The 26,881-nt window shown below is 49.8% G+C and overlaps 1 protein-coding gene across 1 annotated transcript in view; it reads left to right on the plus strand.

Moving 5' to 3' along the window:
- The first annotated feature begins 253 nt into the window (after positions 1-253).
- The window catches only part of Foxk1 (forkhead box K1), a 70,226-nt gene continuing 43,598 nt past the window's right edge, over positions 254-26,881 (plus strand). The window contains exon 1 of the mRNA XM_038345682.2: positions 254-792. Within this exon, the coding sequence (XP_038201610.1) occupies positions 254-792 (539 nt within the window). The remainder of the gene's footprint in view (positions 793-26,881) is intronic.

Consider the following 26,881-nt stretch of genomic DNA (forward strand, 5'->3'; position numbering starts at 1 on the left):
ACGCCCCTAAAGACGTGGTGAGTCAAACACCACCACGCGCACTTCGGAGCGGTAGGAGGGGGCTCTTTGACTCTCTGTCTCTCTGTACCCGCCCTCCCCGAGGTGGAAGCTGCGCGCGCAGTGTCAGGGGTTCTGTAGCACCCCAGCTCCGCTCCGTTCCGTAATCCAGTCCGGGTTTCCGCGCGCGCCGCCCCGCCCAGCCCCGCCCCGCGCCGCCTCGGCCGCCGCCGGAGCCGCTCGGAGCTGCGCGAACATGGCCGAAGTCGGCGAGGACAGCGGCGCCCGCGCCCTTCTGGCGCTGCGCTCCGCTCCCTGCAGCCCTGTGCTGTGCGCCGCGGCCGCGGCCGCCGCCTTCCCGGCCACCGCATCCCCGCCGCCGCCGGCGCAGCCTCCGCCCGGGCCGCCCGCAGCGCCCGCAGTGCCTGCGGTGCCCGGTCCCGGCCCCAGCCCCGGCCCGGTGCCCTCCACCGACACCACTGCCACCACCGCCGCGCCTGCCTTGGTGGCCGCGGCCGCCGCCTCAGTGCGCCAGAGCCCAGGGCCGGCCCTAGCGCGCCTGGAGGGCCGGGAATTCGAGTTTCTGATGCGACAGCCCAGCGTCACCATCGGCCGCAACTCGTCGCAGGGCTCGGTGGACCTGAGCATGGGCCTGTCGAGCTTCATCTCCCGGCGCCACCTGCAGCTCAGCTTCCAGGAACCTCACTTCTATCTGCGTTGCCTCGGCAAGAACGGTGTCTTCGTGGACGAGGCCTTCCAGAGGCGGGGAGCACCAGCCCTTCAGCTGCCCCAACAGTGAGTGCGGCGCCATCCCCCGGGTCACCCCTCTCCGGATCTGGCCTGGATCTCCTGGCCACCCGCTGATCTCAACCCCATCTGGCTTGGTCCCTTGTCACCCCCTGACCTCGACTCTATCCGGCCTGAACCCCTGGTCAACCCCCTCAACTCGACTCCTCCTGGCCTGGCCTCTGGGTCGCTCCTCCTCCCCATCCCATCTCGTTTTTTTGTTGGGTCCTAGCCCCTGGTCACTCCCTCCCCCATCTCGACCCTGCCAGGCACTAGCCTCTCCAATCTCGACTCCACCCGGCTCTGATTACCTAGACATTTCCCAGTCTTGACCCCACCTAGCTCTGAACCCCTGCTTACACTGATTGATCTTGATCCCACCTGGTCCGACCACCTGGCTATCACGTTTCTCCATCCAGCTAAGCCTGAACCCTAAGATACCCGTGATCTCGACCTTCACCTGGCTCTGACCCTGTGATGTTAATCACGACCCAGCTAAGCCTGACCCCCTGTTAGCTCACTGGGCCCTTATCGCTGGGTGAGCCCTGACTGACTGGTAGGACCAAACTCAGACCCCACTCATCCTGAAACCCCCTGTCACTCTGACCCTGGACAGGCCTAAACACTGGGGTTCATGCTAACCCCTCTCCCTCCCTCCCACCTTCCCTCCCTCCCTCCCTCTCTCTCGGTCTCTCTCTGTCTCTCTCTCTCTCTCTCACACACACACACACACACACACACACACACTCCTCTACTCCATTTGGTCTCCACCCCTCCCATGCTGGTCCCTTACTTTCTGAACCCAGTTGCTCCTAATCCCACCTGCCTCCAATACCTGGGGTCACTCTTGACCCTTACCTTACCAGCCAGGAGCAGTTACCCCTGACTCTACTTAACCTGGGAGCCCTAGGGCCACCCTAACCCCTATAATCTCACCCTGCCTAAACCTCCAGACAGAAGTCATCTCTGACCTCTGTTGACTTGAGAATGCTAACTCACCCTAATCTCCATCTAACCTAGTCTGGACTCTCTGGGTCACCCCAGATTCTTCCGGCCCCAAAACACTCCCCTCTTCTAGAGTCATTCCCTGACCCTTAGCTTTACCCTGGCAGCATGAGCCCCCCCCCCCAGCCGGAACTCTGCCATAGGTAGCTCTCCCCACCCCCCAAGGCCCTCAACCCTGATTCCATTTAGGCAGAGCCACCAGGGCCACTTCTGACCCTCATGGTCTGAGTAATCTAGGTACACTCCTTGTCCTTGACTCCCATAGGTCAGGACCCCAGTGTTCACTTCCTTGGCCTGGACCTGGAAGGACTGATGAGCTGCCCTACCCCTGCCTGGGAGGGTGTTTCTGGGAGGTGTGTGGTCCAAGGAGCTGCCTTCGTTGGGAGACAGTCCATGCCTTAAGAGCAAGTCTGGAGGCAGTGGCTTTACATCTAGTATCTGGGCAGGAAGTGCTGTGCCTGCCTCTATTTACCCCCCAAACATGGTGGGAAGTACAGATCCCTAACTCGTCCCAGGTCCCGGGCTCACTGCTCCTGTCACATTCAACACCATGCCTACTTTACCCTCTTCCAAGCTCCCATTATTCCTAGTCCTCTGCCACCCTCGAGGTCCAGGACCTTAAGATGTTATGTACTAGGAGAAAGCCATGTTAATTGCTTCCTTCCCAGCACTTTCTTTTTCTATTCAGTAATTGCTTCTAACTCTCACGGGTGTTCCTTTGACAAGGTTCATGGCCAGGTGTGAGTGTCTGTCTGGTTACTCACATTTATGAGCTCCCTGAGTGTGGAGTTTTTGCCGGGGTCGTTCCCAGGTCTGGAGTACTTGCCGTTGTATGTTCGCCTTCCCGGGGTCCACATATGTTATAGATTCTGACTGAACAACTTTGAACACTAACAGTGACTCATCTTACTAAGGTGTGAGAAGGAATGTCACCTTCTTTTACCAAACCGGAAAGCTGTGTCCCTGTTGAGTGTACAAGGGCTGGACTGTAGCTGGGTGGTAGACCGCTTGCTTCCCTAGCTCACACGAGACCCTGGGTTCCATCCCCACCACCGAAAGAAAATAAAGCCAGATTGCCCGGAGGAACAATTGTTCAGTCAGTGGGTCATTAACTGCATTCCTGGGCCTGAGAACTTGACAGATGATCTTTCTCTCCATCTTCCTCGGGGCTTCTTCCTGTAACTCAGGTTCTGGAAACACCTCAACCCATTGTCTTCTTAGGGTTCTTATCCCAACCACCCTTCCAGAGTCTAGCTTACTGTATTGTTAGGGATGGGGCTGCACACGCACAAGTCAAAGGAAGAGGCCACTGGGCATCCTGCTCTGTTACTCTCTACCTTATTCCCCCGAGGAAGAGTCTCAGACGGAACCTGGAGCTAGGTTGGCAGCTAGCAAGCCCCAGTCGTCCTCCTGTCTCCACCCCCACAGCACGGGGGTTGCAGCTCGCAGGAAACCACACCTGGCTTTTTATATGGGTGTTGGGGATCCAAACTCACGCCCTCCTGCTTGTGCAGCAGCACTCACTCTCCACTTCTCCCCAGCCCCACTCCCTGCCTTTATTTTCTTTCGTGTGGGATTGTCTCCCCATGGTGGGCAAAGTTTCAAACCACAGGGTCCTGTTCATCTACTGATCAGGACCAAGGCTGCTATTTTTGAAATGATGTTGTGTGCAGTGCCTGGAAATCTGTCTCTCAGGAGCTGGCATGTGCAGTGGGTACATGTCTGAGCATGGTGGCTTAGCTGGCAGGGAAGGGGTTTACCATTGAGCCTTGCAGCCCTTGCAGAGTGTGTGCGTGTGCACACAACCCATTCTCCTGACTGTATGTTCACGTGTGGAGACGAGAAGTCAACTTTGAATGTCTTCTTCATTTAGCCTTTCCCTTATTTTGTGGGGCAGGGTGTTTCACCGAATCTGGATGTCAAGGTTGGCTAGCTAGCAAGTCCCAGGGCTATATCTCTTCCTGCCTCCTGAGCGCTGGGATTGAGATCCCTCACCAGCATGTCTAGCTTCTTTATGTGACTTCTCAGAATCGAACTTGGGTCTTATGCCTGTGTGGCAAACCCCAGTAGAGCCATCTCCCCAGGCCAGCTGCATGTGTCTGACTTGGGGAGTGTTTCTGAGCACAGTCCATGCCAGCAGAGTCATAGCCAGTGTGCGGAAGGAAAACCAGCAATGGATGGCGTATCTGTCCCACTTCAGAAAAGCATGTCAGCAGGCCAGCTGAGCAGTTCTGGGGGTCTCCCGTGGTTTTTGACCTAGGGAGCTCCAAAAGAAATGGTCTCATGGGTAGGACAGGATGTTGTCAGGTTTGGGGTTAGAGTGCTGTTTCAGCATGTTGACATTGAAAATAATCCAGATACTCCAGTGAGTTTAGAGGAAGGCAGTTGTAGGTATACTGTGTGTATGAATGTGTGTGTGTGTGTGTGCGCACGCACACGCATGTGTACCCATCCTTTACTTGGGTGCTGGGGATCTGAAGTCCTCATGCTGGCACTTCACCACCAGAGAGCCCACTCTCCAACACCAAAGCTCGCTTTTTTATTTAACCCCCCCCCAATTTTTATCTTGAAATGAAAAGTTCATTAATGATCTGGAAATAATGGCAATTTTTTTCTGTGCCTATCTCTTGTTTTGTTAGCCTGTTTTGCATTAGAATTTTGTTGACTTAACCATTGCCTGCCTTCAGCAAGCCCCAGTAGCTCCAGGCTTGGCAGTTTTGTCCCTTGTGAACGCCCACACTGATTCCCAAAGCAGCACCATCCTTAGCTGCCTTCTACTCCACCCTCAGGATAGATGACAGTGACAGCCATATGGGTGACATTTGCACACACCACACATTCTGCTAGGGCATCTCCCACACAGGAGAGAAACCAGAATCCAGCCCCAATGGTTGCTAGAAGTTTATCTTCAAACCTTCAGTACTTTCAGTTACTGTTGTCGGGGAAAGTGTCTCCTCACATAGCTGTTTGATCCTTGGGTGAAGAACCACCCACAGCTGCACACAGGCAGAGGTGTACTGGGGAGCAAACCTAGGGCTTTGTACTTGCTAAGTAGGCACTCTACCACTGAGCCACACCCCAGCCCCTCACTGGTGATTCTAGGCAGGTGCCCTACCACTGAGCTACATCCCAGCCCCTCACTGGGGAATTCTGGGTAGTTGCTGTACCACTGAGTCACACCCTCCAGCCCTCTTTTCTTTTCTTTTTTCTTTTCTTTTCTTTCTTTTTTTTTTTTTTTTTTTTTTTTTTTTTTTTTTTTTTTTTTTTTTTTTTTTTTTTCCGAGACAGGGTTTCCCTGTAGTTTCTAGAGTCTGTCCTGGAACTAGCTCTTGTAGACCAGGCTGGCCTCGAACTCAGAGATCCGCCTGCCTTTGCCTCCCGAGTGCTGGGATTAAAGGTGTGCGCCACCACCGCCCAGCTCCTCTTTTCATTTTTTATTTTGAGACAAGTTCTTACTAAGTAGTCCACGGTTCCCTTGAACTCTGTCTGCAGAATAGCTGGGATAACAGGCCTACATCACCAGGTCGTATTATGTCTCGAGTTTGATTCACCCTCTTCTTGAGTGGGCTTTCGTACTTGTGCTCTCAAGTGTATGTGTGTCTGTGTTGGTGATGGTGTCTATGTTTCTTTTTTCTGTTTGCTTTGGAATTGGTTGTTGAACTTGAAAGATGCATTTACCCCTTCTTAGCTCTTCCTGCTCCAGTGCCACAGCAGAGAGCTTGCTTCAAGTCCCCTGGTTACACTCAGCAAGGGATCAAGTTTGATTCCCACTGCTGAAGAAAAAATAAAAACACTGAGTACTGAACCTCCATGTGCCCAGCAGCCAGCATCCACAGTGACTATCTTACAGCTACTCCGCTACTCCATATCTTCCTCCCCAGTTATGCTTAATCTAGGAGCAAATTGTAGGTGTCGTGTTGCCCTGAGAAAGATAAGGATCCTTTAAAAGGAGAGAAAGGTCACCACAGCGCTCATCTCACCTACAAAAGAGACAGACAGCTATCCTGTCGGCAGTACTCGCTCAGAACCCCACTGCTTCTCGATGTTGTGATTTCTCCCCCAGGATTTGCTAGAAGCAAAGTCCAAATAAGGTCCAGGCATGGGGCTGTCTGTCTGTCTTCTATCTCCTGTGCATGTGTGCCTGTGTAACTATGTGTGGGTACATGCGCACATGTGCGTGAGTACTACAGGGCTCAGAGATCAACTTCGGGTGTTATTTCTCAGGGGTTTTATGTCTTTCTTTTCCCTCCCTCCCTCCCTCCCTTCTTTCTTTCTTTCTTTCTTTCTTTCTTTCTTTCTTTCTTTCTTTCTTTCTTTCTTTCTTTCGTTTGAAGATAGGCTCTCTCACCGAACCCGGAGCTCATCAGTTAGGCTAGACTGCTGCCATCAGTTAGGCTAGACTGACTGCCATCGGGTCCCAGGGATCCTCCTCTCTGCTACCTCCCTAGCTCTGAGATCACAAGTCCACCTGATTTTTTTTTTTTCTCTGAGACAGGGTTTCTCTGTAGCTTTGGAGCCTGTCCTGGAACTCCCTCTGTAAACCAGACTGGCCTCAAACACACAGAGATCCGCCTGTCTCTGCCTCCTGAGTGCTGGGATTAAAGGTGTGCACCACCACCACCCGGTGCCCACCCTGATTTTTGCCAGTGTCTCGGATGGCACTCAAGCCCTCGTGCTCCTCAGTGAGCACTTTCCCGCTTACCCCTCCCCAGCCCGAAAGGACGCGTGTCCTCCAGCTCTTTGCACTCTTGCTGAGGGAGCCTGGAAGCACTGGGGTCATTTGTACCTCGCTGGTCCCAGGCTCCTCTTCAGATTAAATCTGAGAGATAGGAGCAGACCTTTTCTTTTTTGTATGCAAATGGGTGGTGGATCAAACCCAGAGATTGGATCAAATTCCAGTTTGATCTGTATCTTTTCTTTTTTGTCAAAACTGCCGCTTAGCTGGTTTTTGGTGCAGCAGTCAGAAGACAAACTGTCTTCTTGATCAGATTAGATTGTGTGTGTGTGTGTGTGTGTGTGTGAGAGAGAGAGAGAGGGGGGGGGGTGACAGCCTCCTGCATTGTTTATCAGGAACTATCCACCTTGCTTTTAGAGGCAGGGTCTCTCACTGAACTTGGTTCTTACCAGGTAGACTAGGCCAGCTGGCCACAGAGCCCTGGGGTCTGTCCCTTCTCTGCCTCCCTACTGATGCAGTCATGAGCATGTACTATGAAGCCTGGCTTTTACACATGGGTTCTGGGAATCAGCCTCAGCTCGTCATGCTTGTTTGGCTCTCCTGGCTGAGCTCTTCCCCCACATCCCCATACCCCCACCCCCCCACCCCTTTATGTTGGGTAGCCCTGAACTCACCATGTGACTCAGGCTGATCTCCTGCCTCCCCTACAAGTGCTGGGGTAACAGGCTGTGCGCAGCTTTTGCCAGTCGCTGCCCGAGCTCCCTGAGTCGTCATTAGGACTCTTCATGGTTTATTTGGATGCCAGCATCTGGTAGTCAGAGGGACTGAGGGGCTGTGCCTCAGGGCACAGGACTGATGGTGTATGTTATAGATCACAGACATCAGATTTGCATCCTGATAAAAATATAACCAATTGTAATGACCACCTTGCTACCCAAGGAATTGCTTCAGACTTAGCGAAAAGAAAAATGACAGTTCTTTGCTGTTTACAGCTGGTCAGTTGGCAGTAGCCAATTAGTTTTAAGTCATTGAGCAGCTAGCTAGCAGCTAAACGATATGTTGAAATCCATTTGAAGATGCCTGACTTAGTGAAGATGGACAGTTCCTCTGACTTCTTTCCATTACTGAACTTCTCCAGGGCTGGTCCTAGCATTCCTCTTCTTCTGGAGTCCTCCATCCTGGTGCCCCCCACCCAGGGAGCTGCAGGATGGGGCAGGTTAGGCAGGAATGGGTGTTGGTGCTCAGCTTCTCTTGCCCATTAGTATGGGAGAGGGTATCAGGTCAGCCTGTCCAGGGGTCAAAGCTGGAGAGTGTGGGACTGGGGTTTTACTTATCCAGTGTCTGCATGAAGGGACCCTGGCATAACACAGAAGGAAGGAGATTAGAGGTTCAGACTCATAGCTGGAAGGGCAGCAGATGCCACCTGGAAGAGGAGACAGCAACACTGGTCCTGGGACCTTGGAGTGGGGAAGATCCAAATGAAAGGCCTGAGAACAGGTGTGGGGTGGGGTGGGGTGATTGTTGGGTTACGGGGAGGAGGGCTGGAGTGCAGCATGCTGGGAGGTGGGGAGGGAGAGCTATTGCCTGAGCACTTACAAGGTCAGGACTGATAGACCCTTCTACAGGAAGGCTTGCTTCTGTCTGTTGCGAACCACCTGCTGTTGCTTGTCAGGGTTGTCAGCCCACTATACTGTGGTCTGGTTACAGAGTTGCTTCTAAAAGGTCCACGGGGGCCTGGGGCTGCAACTCAGTGAGTGAGTACTTGTCTGGTGTGTGCACAGCCTAGTGTTCTGTTCCAAGGCTGCACACCTGTAACTCCAGCATCTAGTGGATGGAGGCAGGAGAATCAGAAAGAAGTTCACAGCCAGCATTGGCTACATAGTAAGTTCAAGGTCAGCTAAAGCTACAGAAGACCCTGTCTCCAAAAAACTAAAACAAGAAAGTATGTGGGGATGTAGTGAATTAGGTACTGGCACAACAATTCTGCATTAAAAATGTAATCCGTTCAGTTTGCACTGAGGGCTCAGGGTTTATTACTTAAGGAATAAGACTTTTATAGATTCTCTTTTGTTGAGGATGGAGTCTTATGGAACCCAGCCTGGCCTTCAGTTTCCTCTGTAGTTAAGGATGACTGAATTGATCCTCCACCTCCTGACTGCTGGGATCACAGATGTGCACCACCACAGCCAGCGTTTCATGTCTGTCTGTCTGTCTGTCTGTCTGTCTGTCTGCCTGTCTTCTCATCCATCCATCCATCTAACATATATAGTCATTATATAATATATAATTTTGAAGAGCGGTCCATAGGAAAGATGTTGGTTACATAGTGCATCCTCACTGAGTTTGTACCGAGCTTCTTGAAGCCATTTCGAGCTGACACAGACCGTGTAGAGATGTAGTGGGAGTTCTTTCTTGATGCTTTGGAAGAAGACCCAGCTCTGCTTTAAAAAGTGGAAATGAAAGCAAAGGAGCCGGGTTTGGAGACCGAGTGATTTGCTGTTTGCTGTTTTTGCATCTTGTGAATGTCGGGGGGATAAACTTGCTAAATTAATGACAACTCAAATTGCATCCATGCCTCATTTCCGTAATTACCCTACATTTAAGGCATTTCATATTAAAATGAGAGGATTATAGAAAAAAAATGCTTTAACTTTGATTCCTAGAAATGGGCCCTGTTATAACTGGTTTAGAGATTCTGTAATTGGTTTTCAAAGTGTCATTTCTCCCAAGTTTCTAGCTTTCCTGGTAAAGTGTTGCTGATTAATGAGAGAGAGAGAAAGAGAGAGAGGAAGCACACGTGCGCAAGGGAGCAAGGAGTGGCAGGACCCTGAGTCCCAGCCCTGGAGAGGTGGAGGTGGGAGGAGTAGAAGCTCTAGGACATCCCTGGCTACTTAGCAAGTTTGAGGCTGAAACAAGCTATACCGCGAGACCTTGTCTCAAAGAACAAAACAGACAAGCAAAAACCAAAAGGACATTTTCTATGAAGAAGGAAAAAAAAAAACCAGAAAAACCCCTATATTTGTCCAGATGTGGTGGAGCAAGGCGGTCGCCTCATTGTTTGGGTAGTTGGAGGAGGGTTTTGAGTTGTGGGCCAGCCTGGGCTTCATAGAAGAGCCTGTCTCAATGAAACGTCCCGTTTAGAACAGGGTGCATTGTATGGTTGTATTGTCACTTTTGGATCTTTTGGGGTTTTTAAAATTTATTTATTACTATTGTGTGTGTGAGTGAGTGTGTGTGTGTGTGTGTGCATGTGTTTGTACAGACTTGCATGCCACCACACATATGTAGGGCAGAGGACAGTTTTCAGGCATTGCTTCTCTCCTACCCTGGGTCTTGGCAGTAGAACGCTGGTCAAGAGGCCTCTAAGTGAGTGTTTTTACCTGCAGAGCCATCTCACCAGCCAGTTATTTCAGTTTATTGTAAGCCTCTTGAGCGTCTGACGTAACGAGCCAGCTGAACCCCGAGCTGCTTCTGCTCTCAGTCTGCTGAATTATGTTATTTTGGCTGGAGGACATGGGGAAGATTTGGCCACATGGCACCGTAGCCGGAAACCAGAGGAGCATTTGAGTGACTTGCCAGATACGCGTGCTTGCCTGGCTTTTATCTCTCACCAGGAATTGTCAAGTGGCTTCTTTAGGGTTCATTGCAGTGCAGAACCTGAGCCGCATCCATGACCTGGTGTTCAGTCCTCGCTCTAAGTTCAAACCCTCACTGTGTCTCATGCTGGGGCTCACTCCTTTACTGGCACTCGTGGGTTTATGACACCATACCTTGGCGGTGGGAGAAATCTTGGAGTGAGTCATGCAGACTTTGCAGTTTCTCTACATCTTACTGAATAAATAAAAGGCCATTTTAGCCTTAGGTTCCTTGCGTAAATTTGGTTGCAGACAGGTGTGAGCTGCCATGTCGGTGCTGGGCTAAACCTGGGTCCTCTGAAAGAGCAACCAGTGCTCTTAACTACTGAGCCATCTCTCTGGTTCCAGTGATTTTTTTTTTTAAATGTAGATCTTAATAGGAACAAGCTCTTTGATGCAGCATAGTTTTGTTGTTCTTCTTTCTGAGACAGGGTCTCATGTTGCCTGACCTGGTTTAGGATATGGCTCAGTAGTGGAGCACCTACCTAGAATCCCACAGTGAGTGGCTAGGGGTGTGACCCAGTGGTAGTATATGTACCTACCACATAGAAGATGCTGGATTTAGTCTTTAGCACTGAAATTATTTTTTAAGAAAATATATAACTTCCTGTGTATAGTTGAAATTGAACAACTGTATAGGAGGCTGTGTGTTCCTGCATTGTGATTGTGATGGGCAGCAGATAAACCAGACTCACAGGCAATACAGGGTGCTGGGACCAGAAAGCCCTCTCAGAAGTACCGCTCTGCTGTGTGATTGGCAATGTGTGTGACACATGAGGAGCCTCCTTGTGTTACCAAGAGGCCTTGGCTGTAAGGCACGGATTGAGGATGACTTGTGAACTCGGCAGCACTTGGGACTGGTGTAGAAGGAGTGAGGCTGGAAGCCATCTGCCAGCCACCTTGGCCCTAGGTTGCAGAAAAGGGGACCCTGTGGAGGTGAGGGGCTCCTCGTTCTGTCCCTGGGAAGTGCAGATCCAGTCTGCCTCCCAGGTCGGGCCCTGCTCTGGGAATGAAACTGGAAGAAAACATCCTTCCCCCAGGAATACCCAGGAATATCCAGCTGCCTCTGGTTTCAGCCACATCAGCCAAGAAATGCTGGCTCCTTCGTTTAGTCCCAGCACATAGAACACTGCTCAATGCTCAGCTTCCCTTTCCTGGGTGTTTTCGTCTATAAATCACAGTGTGGGCACATTTCCCATTCCCTTACCCTAGACTGACTGGCAAGGGATGCCCTGGAGAATCTAGAACCTTCTCCAGCTGCATTGAGCACTGACACTGGTGTTTTTATTTGCTTGCTTCTTATTTTTTCTGTTCAGCTTTTTATTTACACTTGAGCAGCCATAGGTGCAGGCTGTTCCCCAGAGCCCTTGGTGCAGCGTCGGGGCCACAGGTCTCCCAGCTGCTGAGTACTGCAGTGTACCAGTTTATCCCTGCCACCTCCCTACAGGAACTCTGGAATTAGAGATGCCTCCTGTTCATTCCTGGTGTTATGTGGGTTCTGGAGATTCGAACTCAGATCCTCACACTTGCATGGCAGTCCCTTTCCTACTGAGCCATGTCTCAAGCCAGGAGTTGTTTTTCGCGGTGGTGCCACTGTTCATGCTGGGCATCTTAACTCCATTGGAGTCCAACTCCTCAGCATCTCATCCCTGTCCTTGCAAATGGTAGGACTGACAGGTAGGTGGCTATTGTGTGTCTGCCTGTCTCTTTCAGCCTGCCGTGCCAGGTGCATTTACCTAACAAGCAGTTGTTGCTACTGTTGTGTGTGTGTGTTTGCTTTTTAGATAGGTTTTCTTGTTGAAGATCAGGCTGACCTTGAACTTAGGATTCTCCTTTATCAGTCTTCCAAGTGCTGAGTTATAGGTGTGTACCACCGTGCCCAGGTGCCTGACAAGCTCTCACAGTGCCCTTGCCCTGCCGCGGCAGGTGAGTAGGTGGTGGGATGAGTATTGGCTGTTGCTTAAGAGTCTCTTGAGGTCAGAGCTTGCTGCATCTGGTGGTTGCACCAGCCCCAGCTTGCCCTGTGCAATTCAGCGGAATCTGCATGGCTGGTGGCTGATAGAGGGAAGAGAGCAACCAATTTCACTTCCACTCTTGACTGTGAGCAGGGCTCTGTTCCTGGCCTCTCCAGGAAAGGGCAGCATGCCCAGACAGAAGGAAACAGCAGCTCACTGACTGAGCAACTGGCCCGCCTATCTGAGAAGAGGGTGGCCAGCTGCAGCCTGGAGACCAAAGCCTTGCCAGCTGCCTATGCTTGTGAGTAAAGTTTTAAAGGTGGGCAGGATAGCACCTGCAGGATAGCACCTGCCTGTAACCCCCATACTCAGAAAGCCGAGGGAGGAGGATGTGAATTCGAGGCTATCCTGGACTACAAAGTGAGACCCTATTTAAAACAGAGAGACAATATTATCAGTGCACACTGCCTGTGGGTTTCCGAACTGGCTGAGGTTGCTTAGCTGAGGGCCCTATGGCCTTGGAGACACAGCCCTTTAGGCTCTGCTTCTGGCTCCGTCCCCAGCTGCTCCTGACTCCAGCCCATCACCATTCATTCCCTTCAGGGCAGGACGTTAATGAGACTCAAAAGCCTGAAGTACCAGCTTTCTTTATACACAGCTCCCAACTTTCTTGTCACACATAAACCCAGATATTTCATGTATTTGGTTTGGGGATACGAATGAATCTTTTTCCCCTGTTGTTTTCTTTTTGTTGTTGTTTTATTAAAAACTTTCCTTATATTTTATATATATATATATTATATTCCTTATATTATATATACTATATATAATATACTTTCCTTATGATTACATTTAGTTTAGTGTGTGTCAGCAGAAAAACAAGTCTGTGGAGGTCAGCTTTCGGGAACCAGTTGTCTCCTTCCGTCTTGTGGGTCCCAGGCTTGATGGCACGCCCTAGGACCCTTTTCTCTGAGCCATCTTGCCGACACATTGTTTTCAGCGTTTATAGATGATTTATGTTCACGTATAGGGAAGGTAGGTATTTGGATATTTGCGTGTTTCTTTGGTATGTTATAATACCAGTTTATTTTCCAAGTTCTGAGCTTGGAAACACTGGAGCTTACGCAGACAGTTGTAGGGTGAGTAGCGATCCCTCCCTTGAGTCATCTGCCAGGATTTCTCCATGTGGGGCTTCTGCCTTGTGTCCGCAAGCATTTCCTGTGTGTTCAGAGTGAGGCATTCTGTGGCCAGTGCCTCTTTTCTCCCCTTAATATTGCAGCATACATTTTCTGTGAGTAAGAATTTTTTATAGAACTTCAAGAAGTTGATGTTGATAGGAAACTGACCCAGTAATTTGTATAGCAATCTTTTCGGCTGTTTTATTTATTAGCGCATATCAACTGGACATTTTAATGGGTGTTGTTATGACATCTTCATATATGTATATAACAAATTTTGGTCTTATTAACCCTCCATTTCCCTCTCTTTTCCTCTTTCATTTCTCTGGATCACCCTTCCTCTTCACAGCTGGTCTGCCATCTGCTTTTGTGTCTTTTTTTCCCCTTGTGGTGACCCAGTGAGTTTCCTTAGGGTTTTCTGTTTGAGCATGGATGAGGGATTGTTTACAAGAGCTTGGGCCCCTTCCAGTGGCTGCACCACTGAAGGAGATGTGTCCTCCACAGGCAGCCAGTAAATGTGTAGATCTCAGGGAGGACTGGAGCCCCATAGACCAATTGTGTTCAGCTGACCCTGGCATCGGACCTAGTCTCTCTCTCTCTCTCTCTCTCTCTCTCTCTCTCTCTCTCCTCTCTCTCTCTCTCTCCTCTCTCTCTCTCTCTCTCTCTCTGTGTGTGTGTGTGTGTGTGTGAGAGAGAGAGAGAGAGAGAGAGAGAGAGAGAGAGAGAGAGAATGAGAATTCATTCATTTGTAGTACTAAGGATTGAGCCTCAGGACCTCCAGAACCCTAGTCAGGAAACATACTGCTGAATGTCCCTCTTGTGCTCCTGGTATATTAGGCCTGTGCCACCTTTGCCTGAGTGTTATGTTTATTGTCACGTACTTCAGTCCCCCTAACCCACAACAGATCTTCAGCCTTTTAATCTTTATTGGCCATGACATCTTAAAAAATTTTTTTTTATTGAGCTATACATTTTTTCCCCACTCTTCCTTGCATGACATTTTTTCAAAAAAGAGAACAGGCCATGTATTTTATAGGATTGCCCTCAGTTTCAATTTTTTCTGGTTGATAAAGATGATGATTTGAATCAATACAAGCCTCTTTGGCTGTGAAGGAAGGGGTGCGCACACCTCCTCCTGATGTGGCTTATAACATGGGAACGCATTCCCGGCTGCAGGAGTGCTCGCTCTCTATCATATAGTTACTGTGTCTTCTTTTGTAGTTAATAAGTGATGTTTGGCTATTAGCCCAGTGCAGGATATTTTGTATCTGTTTTATGTTGTATTTGTAGTCACGTTTACCTGCTTCTAGTAACAGTTTTACAACCCCCCTCCCCCATGTGTTTCCTAGTCTTTATCTGCAAATGATATTTTGTTTCTTTCTTCCATTATTTCTTTTGGTTGTTCTGGTGAGTGGGCTGGACCTCCAAAACCCGTTTGGGTAAACAGCCTGGGAGAAGGGACTCCTTTCTTGTAGCCAGCTGGAAAAGGACGGCATGGAGGCTTTCCACAGCGAATGCAGATTTCATGGCTTAAAATCTGCTTCCTGCACTGTGGAGAAGGCTCAACGGATAAAGGCACTTACTGCACCCTCCAGCACCTGGGTTCAGATCCCCAGAACTCATGTAAGAAGTTGGATGCAGTTGGGGCTCTATAACCTCAGCACACCTATGGGAAATGGGGGGCAGACACAAGAGCATCTCCAGAAGCTTATGAGCTAGCATGGTTTGTACAGTGCTGAAGAGCCTCTGTCTCAGACTAGAAAGGAAAAGGACCAACACCCAAGGTTGTTCTTGGACCTCCACATCAGACGGACCTGCACAAACAACACCCCACAACACACAAATACCCAATTAATTAATTGTTTAAAATGATGTCTTAAAATGAACTTGGTGGCAAATGCACTTGAAAAGTGAAAGCAGGAGAATTTAAGGAATTTAAGGTTACCCTTAGCTACAGAGCGAGTTAAAGCCAGCTTGGACTACATGAAACTGTGCCTTTAAAAAAAAAAAAAAAAAAAAAAAAAAAAAAAGAAGAAGAAAGGAAAAAAAGACCAACAAACCAAAAGCATCTGATGTCCCAGCTACTCACAAAGAAAAGGCAGGAGGATTTCTTGAGCCCAGGGGTCCAAGGCCAGCCTGGGCTATTAGAGAGCAAGACCCAGTTTTGGTAAGAAGTAGCCACTTTCTTCTGGATGCCCTTGGTTAGGTCTCATGGCACCCACCTAGCCTGGTGATGCCTGCAGTTACATGTATCTGATGCACATTTAAGCTTGGACACTGTTAAAGGACCCAGTGTTGTTCACTGTGGTAGCCTGAGTATAGGCTGGTGTGCCTGGCACACAGCCAGTCAGCACTTTGCAAAACCTGGTCCGCAGGGAGAGCTGAATGTGGAGGCCATCTGGGAAGTGGTTTGAGGTTAATTCACTTTCCTTGCAAACATGATCTTGTAGCCTAGGCTGCCTTCAAACCTGATGTTGTAGCCCAGGCTATCCTTGATGTCCTGATCCTCCTGACTCCATCTCCCAAGTTCTGAGGTTACAAGCATTCATAACCACACCTGGCTTCTCTTGGTGCTTGCAAGGTCCAGCTGAGCATTTGGGAGAGCAAGGGATCAGGAGTTGGAGGCCACCCTGGGTGACCCACTGTCTACCAGACCAGCCAGAGCCATGTGTACCAAGACTCTGTCTCGAAAAAACAAAAATGATTCAGGCTAAAGCCAGGTGTGGTGGTGGTACATGCCCACAGTCCCAATATTCCAGAGACAGAGGCAGAGCCCGGGCGGGTATGAAGACCGTCTCTCAAAAATAAAAACTGAAAAATTAAACCATCTGTAGCTCAATTGGTAGAGTGCCTGTCTAGTATGTGTTAGACTCGGGGGTCAGTCCCAGCACTTCATTTTCTGGGCCGAGAGTCTGCTGCTGTAGTCCCAGCTCTCAGGCAGTGGAGACCGGAGAATCAGGCCATCTTCAACTACTTAGTTGAAGGCCAACCTGGCCTGTGGGAGACCTTGTCATAAAAGAGAAGGAAGGATGGATGGATGGATGAAGATTTGGCTTCGCTGGGTGAACTGGGGTGCCCTTGGGCAAGTATCCTTACCTCAGAACCTCTGTTACCCCCATCCGTGGAATGGGTACACTACTGTGAAAGGGATGTTAGAAATACTCTTGTGGGCGTCTGGTTTATAGAAAGTGCAACACTCCCCTGCCCACATCACTCTCGCCACTGAGTACTAATGCACCAGGAACTGTGACCTGGGTGTGCATGCTGAGGTCTGGTCTGGATGTCAGCCTGCTCAGTGTGCCATCGTGGGAGATAGCTGTCGGGGTGTCTGTCCTGGGTCAGGTCGAATTCTTGGACTGCTTGGTAGAGAGCTGACCTTCTCCAAGCTCCTAGGGGAAGCCTATCAAAGCCTAAGGCCTTTCTGCTTCCTGGTGGCTCTGGAGCAGCTTATGTGGAGGTGGGGACTGGAGTGCAGGGGATTTGAAAAGACGGTTGCTGGCTTACCCCGAATTCCTTTGAAGAGCTTTTCAAAGGTCCCAGACTTTGGGGCCTGGTTGGAATGGAGATGAGACTGAAGGCAGCCGCTGCAGCGTCCAGTCGGCCAGGCCGGGGGGGCGGGGGGGAGAGGGGTGGGTCCAGAGGGTTCCTTCCGATGGGTGCTTTGTGAAGGGAACATGGGTCAGAGGGAAGCAGACTTGACTCCTATGTGTTTGAAGGCATCTTAAACACATGCATGGTTGGCTTCTGATTACCACTGAGAGATCAAGCTGCTTTACGTGTGTGCACATTATCAAGCCCTTGGTTTTTGTTTTGTGAGTGTGTCTGTCTGTCTGTGGGTGTGTGTATGGAGAGAAGATAATCTTGAAGAGGATTTTTCCTGCCACCTTTACTTGAGTTCCAGTGATCCTATTCAAGTCACATAGCAAAGGCCCTCACCTGATGAGCTCACGCCTGCCATCCTTGTGCATCCTGTGTCCTCTGGGGTGGATACTGTCTGCCTTCTTCCAGGTCAGACTCCAGGACTCTGTCCCCACCTTCCTAGTGTGGTGACTCTGAGACAGCTCTCTGTGGGAACTGAGCAGACTCTGAAATGGTCCTGTGTTCCTTCACCCTCGCCTGCCTGCCAAGGATGCACACATGGGCAGCTGAGTCCACCCCAGCACGTGCTTCTGGGACAGGAAATGCAGGCCCTGTCTGCTCTTCATGGGGATTTCAGGGCGGGTGGGGTAGGCATCTTTGAGGAAGTGGCAGTTCAACTGAGATTTTAATCACCAGCCACAAACCCCTTGGCACATCAGAATATGGTGCCAAGGTCAGGGACACAGCTCAGTTGATAGAGTTCTTGCCTAGCATGCACAGAACCCTGGTTCCATCCCCAGCACTGGGTGTGGGGGTACACACCTCTAATCCCAGCACTTTGGTGGTGGAGGCAGGAGGATCAAAAATTCAAGATTATCCTGGGCTACATAATATGGCATTCAAGGACATTCTGAACTCCCGGAGACCCAATCTCATAAAACAAAACAAAGCAGTACCATAAGCAGAGTACTGTACCTGCTTAAAAGGGGGAATAGTCGGCACGATCATGGAGGTTTGTGAAGTGGTCAGGGAGATGCCTGGGCCACACAGGGACACCTTTCCTAAACAAGCCAGTTAATTGATAGAAGTTCTGTGCAGTTTGATGACCTAGGGTTTAACCAAGAAGGGAAAAGTGTCAGGGACAGGCACAGAGCAGTGAGCATGTGGGGAAAATACCTCCCAGGCTCTGACAGCTCACAAACGCAGCAGGAAGGTTGGGTGGGCACGATAGCTCACAGACGGGAATGTTGGGTGCACACACATTTAGAAAACTCAGTGCTGGCTTCATAGACTAGCCCAGGCCCAACTGCTCAACCCCTGGTGCACTACCTCCTTAGCAGAATTACAGAATTTACCCTTTGCTGTGAATTGGTGCCCCTATTCCAGAGACTGGGAGACTGGCTCAGGTGGCAGGGACCTGGCCGTCTAGCCCTGGGAGAGGCTGGCCTGTGTCTTCCTCTGCTACTGCCCATTCTCCTCTGTCCGGCACATTTGTGGGGCCTGTAGGATGTAAAGACGAAAGTCTAGGGTTTCTGAGACTGTTCACACTTGGGGTGGTTTGGGGTCCTGTGGCCAGAGTCCTGGGAGCACAGCCATTCCCACCCTGACTTCTCCACCTGTGTGCTCACTAACAAAGTCAAAGAATGTGCCGTGAAGCTGGGCGCAATGGTACAGGCCTATAAATCCCAGCACTTGGGAAACTGAGGCTGGAGGATGTCAAGTTCCAGGCTGGTCTGGGGTTCATAGGTGAGACCCTGTCTCAAAAGAAAAGACAAAGAGAGACTGAAAGACTAAGGGTAGCTATCCTCTACCCTACAGAGACAGCAAGTAGCCATTGTCCTCTAAAACTCAAGGAGCTCAGTCAAGCAGGAGTGTGTGCAAGGGCTACTAGCGGAGCCGCACAGGCTGGAGCTGCTGCCCCTGGAGTGTGCCAGGGGCTTCGCCGAGAAGGAAGGGCACTGCGCCAGCTGGTGAGCATGCTCCATGTATCCTTGACTGCCAGGCACATGAGCTTTGGCCAAGTTTTCCTGTCTCAGCCTCCATCTCACAGTAGATGTGCTATATCGTGTGTGTGTGTGTGTGTGTGTGTGTGTGTGTTTGTGTGTGTGTGTGCGCGCGCGCAATTCACACCCTATACCTGCGAGGCCAGAGGTTGTCATCGTTTATCTTCCTTAGTGCCTCTCTGTCTTACTTTTTGAGTCAGGGTCTCTCACTGAACCTGGAACTCACCTGTTTGGCTAGACTGGCTGGTCACTGAGCCACAGCTACTCTTGTCTACTTCCCTAGCACTGACATCCCAGTGGTGTGATGCCCAGCTTCTGCATGGGTTCTCGGGATTGAACTCAGATCCCATGCTTGCGTGACCAGCACGTTACTAACCAAGACTTCTCCCCAGCCCCTTTCTTTGATTTTAAGTGTTGGTAAAATGTGTGATGGGTGTCTTTGGGTAGTGTGAGCCAGACTGTTCCTGGCCAGAAGCCAGCAATAGAGTGCTTGTCTAGCTTCTGCTAGTGATGGCCTGAGTGTGGTTCAGCAGTAAAGGATTTGGGTAGAATCCCCCAGTGAGGAGCTAGGGTGTGGCTTGGTGGTAAAGAACCTACCTGGAACCCCTCAGTGAGGGGCTGTGGTGTTGCTCAGGGATAGAGTGCTTACCTGTATGCATGCAGCTTTGAGTTCAAATCACACCATCACCATACAAACACATGCACACACGCGCGTGTGCGCACACACACACACACACACGCACACCTGTTTTTGTGATCCCTTCTCACCAACTACAAACCCTCACTGGCTCAGCTAATGGTGCCCTCAGCAGAGAACAGAGTAGGTCTTTCTGAGTTCACGGTGGTGCTAGCGGGTTACCTACCCACCATGTGGACAGAAGTTACTGGAGTGCTAAGCTGGAGGGTTATATCTGTTCCTGGGAATGTCCATTCAAGCATCCTTGACCCCCACAAAACACTGACTCCTGGCCATTCTGAGTGTGGCTGGGTCCAGTTCCATTGTGCGTTTTTGCTTTTGTTATTGTTTTACATTTATTTGCTTACTTTTGTGTGTGGGGGGTGAGGGTGGGGGTTGGTCAGAGGACAATTTACTGGTATCTGTTCTCCTTCCACCATGTGAGTCCCAGGGCTCAAACTCAGGTTATCTGGCTTGGCTGCATACGCCTTTTGCCCACTGAGTCATAACATTGTAGTGTGTGTGTGTGTGTGTGTGTGTGTGTGTGTGTGTGTGTTTTGTTAGTGACTGAACCTAGTGCTAAACACACACTACCACGGAGCTACATCCCTCTACACTGTTCTTTGTTTCAATGGGGTCTTCTTGTATAGCTCAGGCTGGCCTTGAACATCTCATGATCCTCCTGCCTCAACCCTCACCCCCAGGCTGGGATTATAAGAAGTGCCACCATAACACGTGGCCCCTGTCCTCCTGCTCCCCAAGGCTGTGCCCGGGCCTCTGGTGTCTGTCCTCTGTGCTTCAGGATGCATGGGGAAAAACTATTGAGATCATAGTTCAGCTGCCTCAGAGGTCAGCAAACTAAACTGTGTTGCCCTTGCCACTTGATATTTAAAACACAAGCCCATGGGCTTTCTGCCTCTGTCCGTGGAAATGCCGTGTGGAGATGGGTCTCTAATAGATGTGATACCAGAAAAACAAAGCAAGTTAGAGGACGTGAAAAACTTTAGAAAAATCATGACTTCTGGGCTGTGATATCTAGGTACCCACTTTGTACAGGAGGGCCCTTAGGTATACTGAACATGTGGGGGGAGCCTTTCATTGGGGGATTCTAAGCAAAGGTTCTACCAATAACCTGTGCTCCCAGGTCTTATTATTATTATTTGGAGATAAGATTTTATTAAGTTGCCCAGGCTGGCTTTGAACTTATCTTCAGCCTCAGCCCCTCTAAGTAGCTGGTATTACAGGCCTGCAGGCTTCTGGAGCTGTTTTTATTGCAGAGCAAACCATGCTGACTAATGGCCCATCAGGGATAAATCACAGGACCAAGGATGTGATTTACATAACGGTTAAACCAGTTTAGTGCATCCTGAGGAGCTCAGCCAGCTTCTCCCCAAGCGATTAGTCAGCGTTATTAATCTGCTTTATGGCCCAGTTTCCCCAAATGGGTAATTGCTCCTTCATAGTATTAAAATCTATTTAGAAACCTAGGTGTCTGCAGGAGAGGAAGATGGCTTGACAGCTGTTGAAAATAGATCCCCCCCCCAACCCATACAGGGAGGGTCTCATTTAGTCCAGGCTAGCTTCAAACACACTGGAATCCTCCTGCCTCAGTTTCCCAAATGCCGGGATTACAAGCATAGGGCATCATACCAGCTGTGCATCCGTTTATTCCTTGTGCCTCTCCTTGCCAGTTTGTCTTTCCTGACTCTTCTCATCTTTCAAAATAAGAGATTTTTGTATTGATTTCGTTTATTTATTTATTTTAAATTCTATTTCTTGTATGAGGAGGGGATAGATACCACAGTTAGGATGTGGAGATCAGAGGACAATTTTGAGGAGTCATGTGGGTTGTAGGAATCTAACGCAAGTCTTCAGCTTGCAAGCTTCTACCCGTTGAGCCATCTCGTCCACCCAGGATCTTTCTAGCCTTGTGGGTCCGGGTGGCATCCTGTCTTGCTAAGGTTGCAGAACTGTGGCTTGGTACTGATTCTCAGACTTGGGGCTCTTTGAAATTTGGGTTCAGGAAGACTAGCAGAGGGCTAATCAAGCCTAAGTCTCCTGTAGAACTTCCTGTGATCCCCCAGAGTGCCATAGGAGAGCAGAAGTTTAAACCAAATAAACGCTCTTTCAAATTCCTAGGTGCTGAGTGATAGAGGCCTCTTTGTTTTGTTTGGGTTTTTTTTATCTAGGCTGGTGTAGAGGTCTCTAAGCTGGAGTCCCTCCACTGCTTTGTAAACATTTCTGGCTGCCAGCTGCTGTCTCCTCCCTCTGGAGAACTGGAGGCTTCCTTTGCCTTTGATCAGATCTTATCAATGCCTGCAGGCGGAATAGACCAGGAAGAAAGGCGCTCCCTCAGGGGTAGGCTAGGTTAAACTAACCCTGACTCTCAAACTTGATTACTTTGAGGCAGGTCTGTAATCCCTGCGCTGGGAGGCTGAGGAGTTTCAGAAAGACGTGAGACCAGCCTGAGCTACATAGTAACTCTGAGGCCAGCCTGTAGTTCCATAGTAAACTGTCTCGTAATACAAAAAAGAGAAAGCAGCCAGTGTTTAGAAGTCTTTGTTTCCTAGTAGGAGGAGTTAAGAGGTTACAGTTCTGAAATGTGTTGACTGCGGTTGACTGATGACTTGGGACCATAGCTTTGCCACCCTAAACTTGATCCCTCTGAGAAAGAGGCAGCTGCTGCTGCTGCTCAGTGAGCCTATAATCTGCAGGCTTGCCTGTCTGCCTGCCTGTAAAGACCCCGTATCAGGCTTCAGGGTCTCTTCCAGTGGGTTTTTGAGTTACGGATGGGTATTTAATTTTTTAAATTCCATTTGCTTATTGCATGTATTTTTTTTTTTTTTTTTGGTTTTTTTGAGACAGGGTTTCCCTGTAGTTTCTAGAGCCTGTCCTGGAACTAGCTCTTGTAGACCAGGCTGGCCTCAAACTCAGAGATCCTCCTGCCTCTGCCTCCTGAGTGCTGGGATTAAAGGCGTGCGCCACCACCGCCCGGATTATTGTATGTATTTTTGTGCACACATTGGCCATGTTCATATCAAGATACAGAAGACAACTCGTGAGAGTTCGTTCTCTCCTCCACTATGTGGGTCCTGGGGGTAGAAGAACTCAAGCCATCAGCTTTGACTCCAGGAATCTTTTTTTTTTTTTTTTTTTTTTTTTTTTTTTTTTTTTTTTTTTGTTTTGTTTTGTTTTTTGTTTTTTGTTTTTTCGAGACAGGGTTTCTCTGCAGCTTTAGAGCCTGTCCTGGAACTAGCTCTTGTAGACCAGGTTGGTCTCGAACTCACAGAGATCCACCTGCCTCTGCCTCCCGAGTGCTGGGATTAAAGGCGTGCACCACCACCGCCCGGCGACTCCAGGAATCTCACCAAACCATCTCGCTGCACCTCCTTGGGTTTCAGGTACTGCAGGGCCCTGCTGTGTGCTCTTCGTGGTGTGGCAGCTGCACCTGCATTGCTCCTGTATGAAGGAAATTGAGGGGCTGAGGGCAGAGCCACTTTGCAGCAGTGTGGGAGGCACAGGTTCCAGGTCACTGTGCACACATTGAAGCCACCTTTAACAGACACTGGACCCTGGAGGAGCCCCAGTGTCCATACATGAGGTCACAGCAGGTCTACAGCTTAGTTACTGGTATATTTGTAGGATTGTCGCTCATTATATTTTCTGACTCCATGTAGCTCCTGGTTGGATGGTTGGTTGGTTGGTTGGTTGGTTGATCACTCATGCATTCATTATATGTTGGGAGGGGTTGTGAAAGTGTGCCATGGCACCCGTGCACACGTCAGAAAAACTTTCAGGATTCAGTTCTCTCCTTCCACCATGTGGACTAGGGCACTGAACTCAGGTTGTCAGGCTTGATAGCATCTTTCCCCCACGGAGTCATCTCACCAGCAGTGTAGCCAAGGACCACCTTGAACTGATTGTCCCGCCTCCATCTCCCAAATGCTGGCATTACCAGTGTGAGCTCCCATTCCTGATTTGTACAGTGCAGGGGATGGAGCCCGGGGCTTGGTGCATGCCAGCCCAGCACTGCACCAGCTGATGTACATCCACACTCTGGGCTTTGAACTTGTATCCTCCTGCTTGGGGCTCTTGAATAGTTGAGTAGAGAGAATTACCAGCCCAACTTGGAAAGACAGTAAGACTGCTTTCAGAGACCCTGTGTTTATTGCTGTGGGCTTAAGAATGTTCTGGTATCTGTTTGATTGACTTTTGCCATCCATCTGCCTTTCCAGTCTTCAGGCCTGCTACCCTTTCACTTTGCTGAGCTGTCGGGCTGGAGACTTGGCACTGTTTATACTTCCAAGCACCTTCATATCCATTGATGATTAAACCCTGGATAAACAGCTGCGGTAGCATTACCGACAGCTGCATGGGCAAGGCTGCTGCAGGTTTGGAGTGTGGCATGTTGCTCCTTCCTGTCTGTTCTATTTATTTCGAGTGGATGAGAAATGTTACTTAGAGACAGGCATGCAGGCACATGCCTTTTGTCCCATTGCTCAGAAGGCTGAGTCAGGGTGGCTGCAGGTACAATGCTAGCCTGTCTACAGAGTGAGACCCTGCCTCAGAAAACAAAACACAGCATTTTGGGACAGACACGATTTTGTGGAGTGCTTGCATAGCATGCCAAACCCTGGTCCCATGCAGCACGGCGTTCACACTAGCACTAGTCGGCACCACCATCTTTTCTTTTTTTCTTTTTTTCTGCCACAGAGTCTCTCACTAAACCTGGAATTTGCTGGGTAGGCTTGACTAGCGAGCTGACCATTGTGCCCCAAGGATCCTCCTGTCTCTGCCTCCAGCCCTGGGATTACAGGCGCATCCTGCTGTGCCTGGCTTTTGACTTGGTTGCCAAGAGGACCTGAACTCAGGTCCTAATGCTTATGTCTCTTTATCCCCAGCCACCCCCACCCCAGGGACAGAGGAAAGTATCCATTGCACAGTACATTATATAATTCAAAATAATGAAAACAGTTTCTTTCTGTTTTGTATGTTTTGTAGTGTGTGTGAGTATGTTCGTGTGAGTATACATGTCTGTGCATTCAGAGAGGCCACAGAAGGACCTTGGGTGCCTGCTCTATCATATTTACATCATATATATCTTTAGTCATATTCCTTGGGGCAGGGTCCCTCACTAGGCTGGTGGTCAGGAAGTCCAGGTATCCTCCTGTCTCTGCCGCCCACAGTGCAGTGCTATCTGTGTCTGCATGAATCCAAACTCAGGTGCTCCTATTACCCAGCGCAGCGAGTCCTTTGGAGAACAAAACATGGCTTTTGTCCTTCCACCTTGTGGGACCCGGGAGTCAAGCTCAGGCCATCAGGTCTGGCAGCAAGTGCCTTATCTGCGGAGCCACCCACCTGGCTCTCCAGCCACATTTTCATTCTGTAGCCCAGGCTGCCCTGGAATTTACTGTGTAGCCCAGGCTGGCCTCAGGTTCACTGTCACCTTCCTGTCTCAGCCTCCCAATTCTGGGATTCCAGGCTTGTGTCACCTCCCCCCATGAGAAATGTCCCTCATGTGTAGTATGAGTGCGCTGGCCCTCGGTACTGTATGGGAAAACTAGACAGAAAAGAACTGGAATTCAGGGCCGGGCACTGTGATACACGCCTGTGCCCTTAGTATTTGACCAAGGAAACTGAGGCTGGATATTGTGAGTTTGAAGCCAGCCCAGGCTAGTCCAACCTCCCACCCCACCCCAGATACACACACACAGATTTTAGGGACACAGCCAGGGTCAGTCAGCTACCTAGAGAAGCAGAGTGTCATGGCCATTGTCCTTCCTTTTGAAACTTGCCCCACCCCCTTTTAAATGTGTTTTATGTGTGTGGTTGTCTTGCCAGCATGTATGTCTATGCGCTGTGTTCGTGCCTAGTGCCCGTGGAGGCCAGAAGAGGCTGTGAGCTCCCGCGTAGCTTAATTATAGGTGGTTATGAGCGTCTTGACCTGGGTGCTAGGGTACTCGGGTCCTCTCGAGAGCACTGAGCACCTCTAGCTGTTGAGACACCAGTCCTCTGCACCCCCCCTTTTTTTTGTTCAGGGACTTTCCAGTCTGACTCTCCTGGTGTTAGAATAACAGGCATGAGCCAACTGCCTCCAGGTTTTTGTTTGACTTTTACAGGAGTTCTTTTGGTCTTAGGTCCTCATGCTCGTGTGGCTGACAGAATCATCTCCTAGCAGTGTGCTTTGGTTTTGAGAGGTTTTTAAGTTATTATTATTGTTATTATTTATTGTGGGGGGATCAGAGAACAACTCTTGGGAGTCAGTCCTCTCTTTGCCCATTGAGTTCCAGGATGGAACTTGGGTCATCAGGCTTGTCTAGCAAGTGCTTCTACCCTGAAAGCCATCTTGAGGGCCCCATTTTGTTTGGAGAGGGGGCCACACCCTGGAGCCCTTGCCGGCCATGTTGTTTGCACAAGGTAGACCTTGCAGCACAGCGACTAGAACGCTTTTTGACAACACCAGCCATTCCCATGGCTTTAAAGTCATGGGTACACAGCAGGTGTTCTCGCTTCAGCCCCCTGGCCTTCCTCAGAGAATCAGATCACTGCTTCCAGTCTTCCCCTGGAGAGCCAGTTGTGACCAGCTTCACACCTGCAGGAGGTGTGAGTGGGTGTGGAGATGGCCTTGGGTGGGTGGGGCCAGCACATACCCCTCCCCCTTGAGTGGCCTGGACTGTGTGATGGTTAATCTTGGGGTCACTTTAGTAGGTTTTAGAGCCCCTGGAGGGCTTGGTTGGTAGAGGCAGTGTGGAATGCACGGAGTCCACACGTGTAAACCCTGTGTAGTGGATGTGTGTCTGTCTTCGAAGTGCCTGGGAGGTGGAAGCGGAAGGATGGGGATTTCAAGGTCATCCTTGGCAAAAAGAGAGTTCGAGACCAAACTAGGCTGTCTGAAACCCTGTCTGAAAAGGAAAAACCAAAAGCAGTAGAATCACAGTGGAAACAGACCTGTCTTGTCTCCAAGGGAGCTCCTGCAGTGAGCTGAGACCCACCCTGTGGGTGACAGCATTCCACAGGCTCCGTGCTGAATGGACACTGAGCTGAGCAGCAGCATTCAGTTCTCTGATGTCAGCCTGAGAGCACCTCCTAAGCCACAGGTCCTGGGGAATGTTTGGGGTTACCTCAAAGACAGTCCTGCCTGGGCCATTGGGTTTATCCACTCATGATCTTCAGTCTGTGCTCAGTCTTTTCTGTTGTTGTCAGCTGTGGGAAGGTTTGGAGTCACTGTTTCTTAGACTACTTTACACACACACACTCTGCTCCCCAATTTTCTGTTCTGCTAAGGTCTGACTGTGGGCGGTAAATCCTTGAAGTTATGTCCTTGTGGCCCATGGCTATAGCACTTTCAGTTTCTTTATTCTGTTGTGAACTAGCTTCAAACTCATGACTTCC

The sequence above is a fragment of the Arvicola amphibius genome, chromosome 10 (genome assembly GCF_903992535.2).
Source record: "Arvicola amphibius chromosome 10, mArvAmp1.2, whole genome shotgun sequence".
Lineage (NCBI taxonomy): Eukaryota > Metazoa > Chordata > Mammalia > Rodentia > Cricetidae > Arvicola > Arvicola amphibius.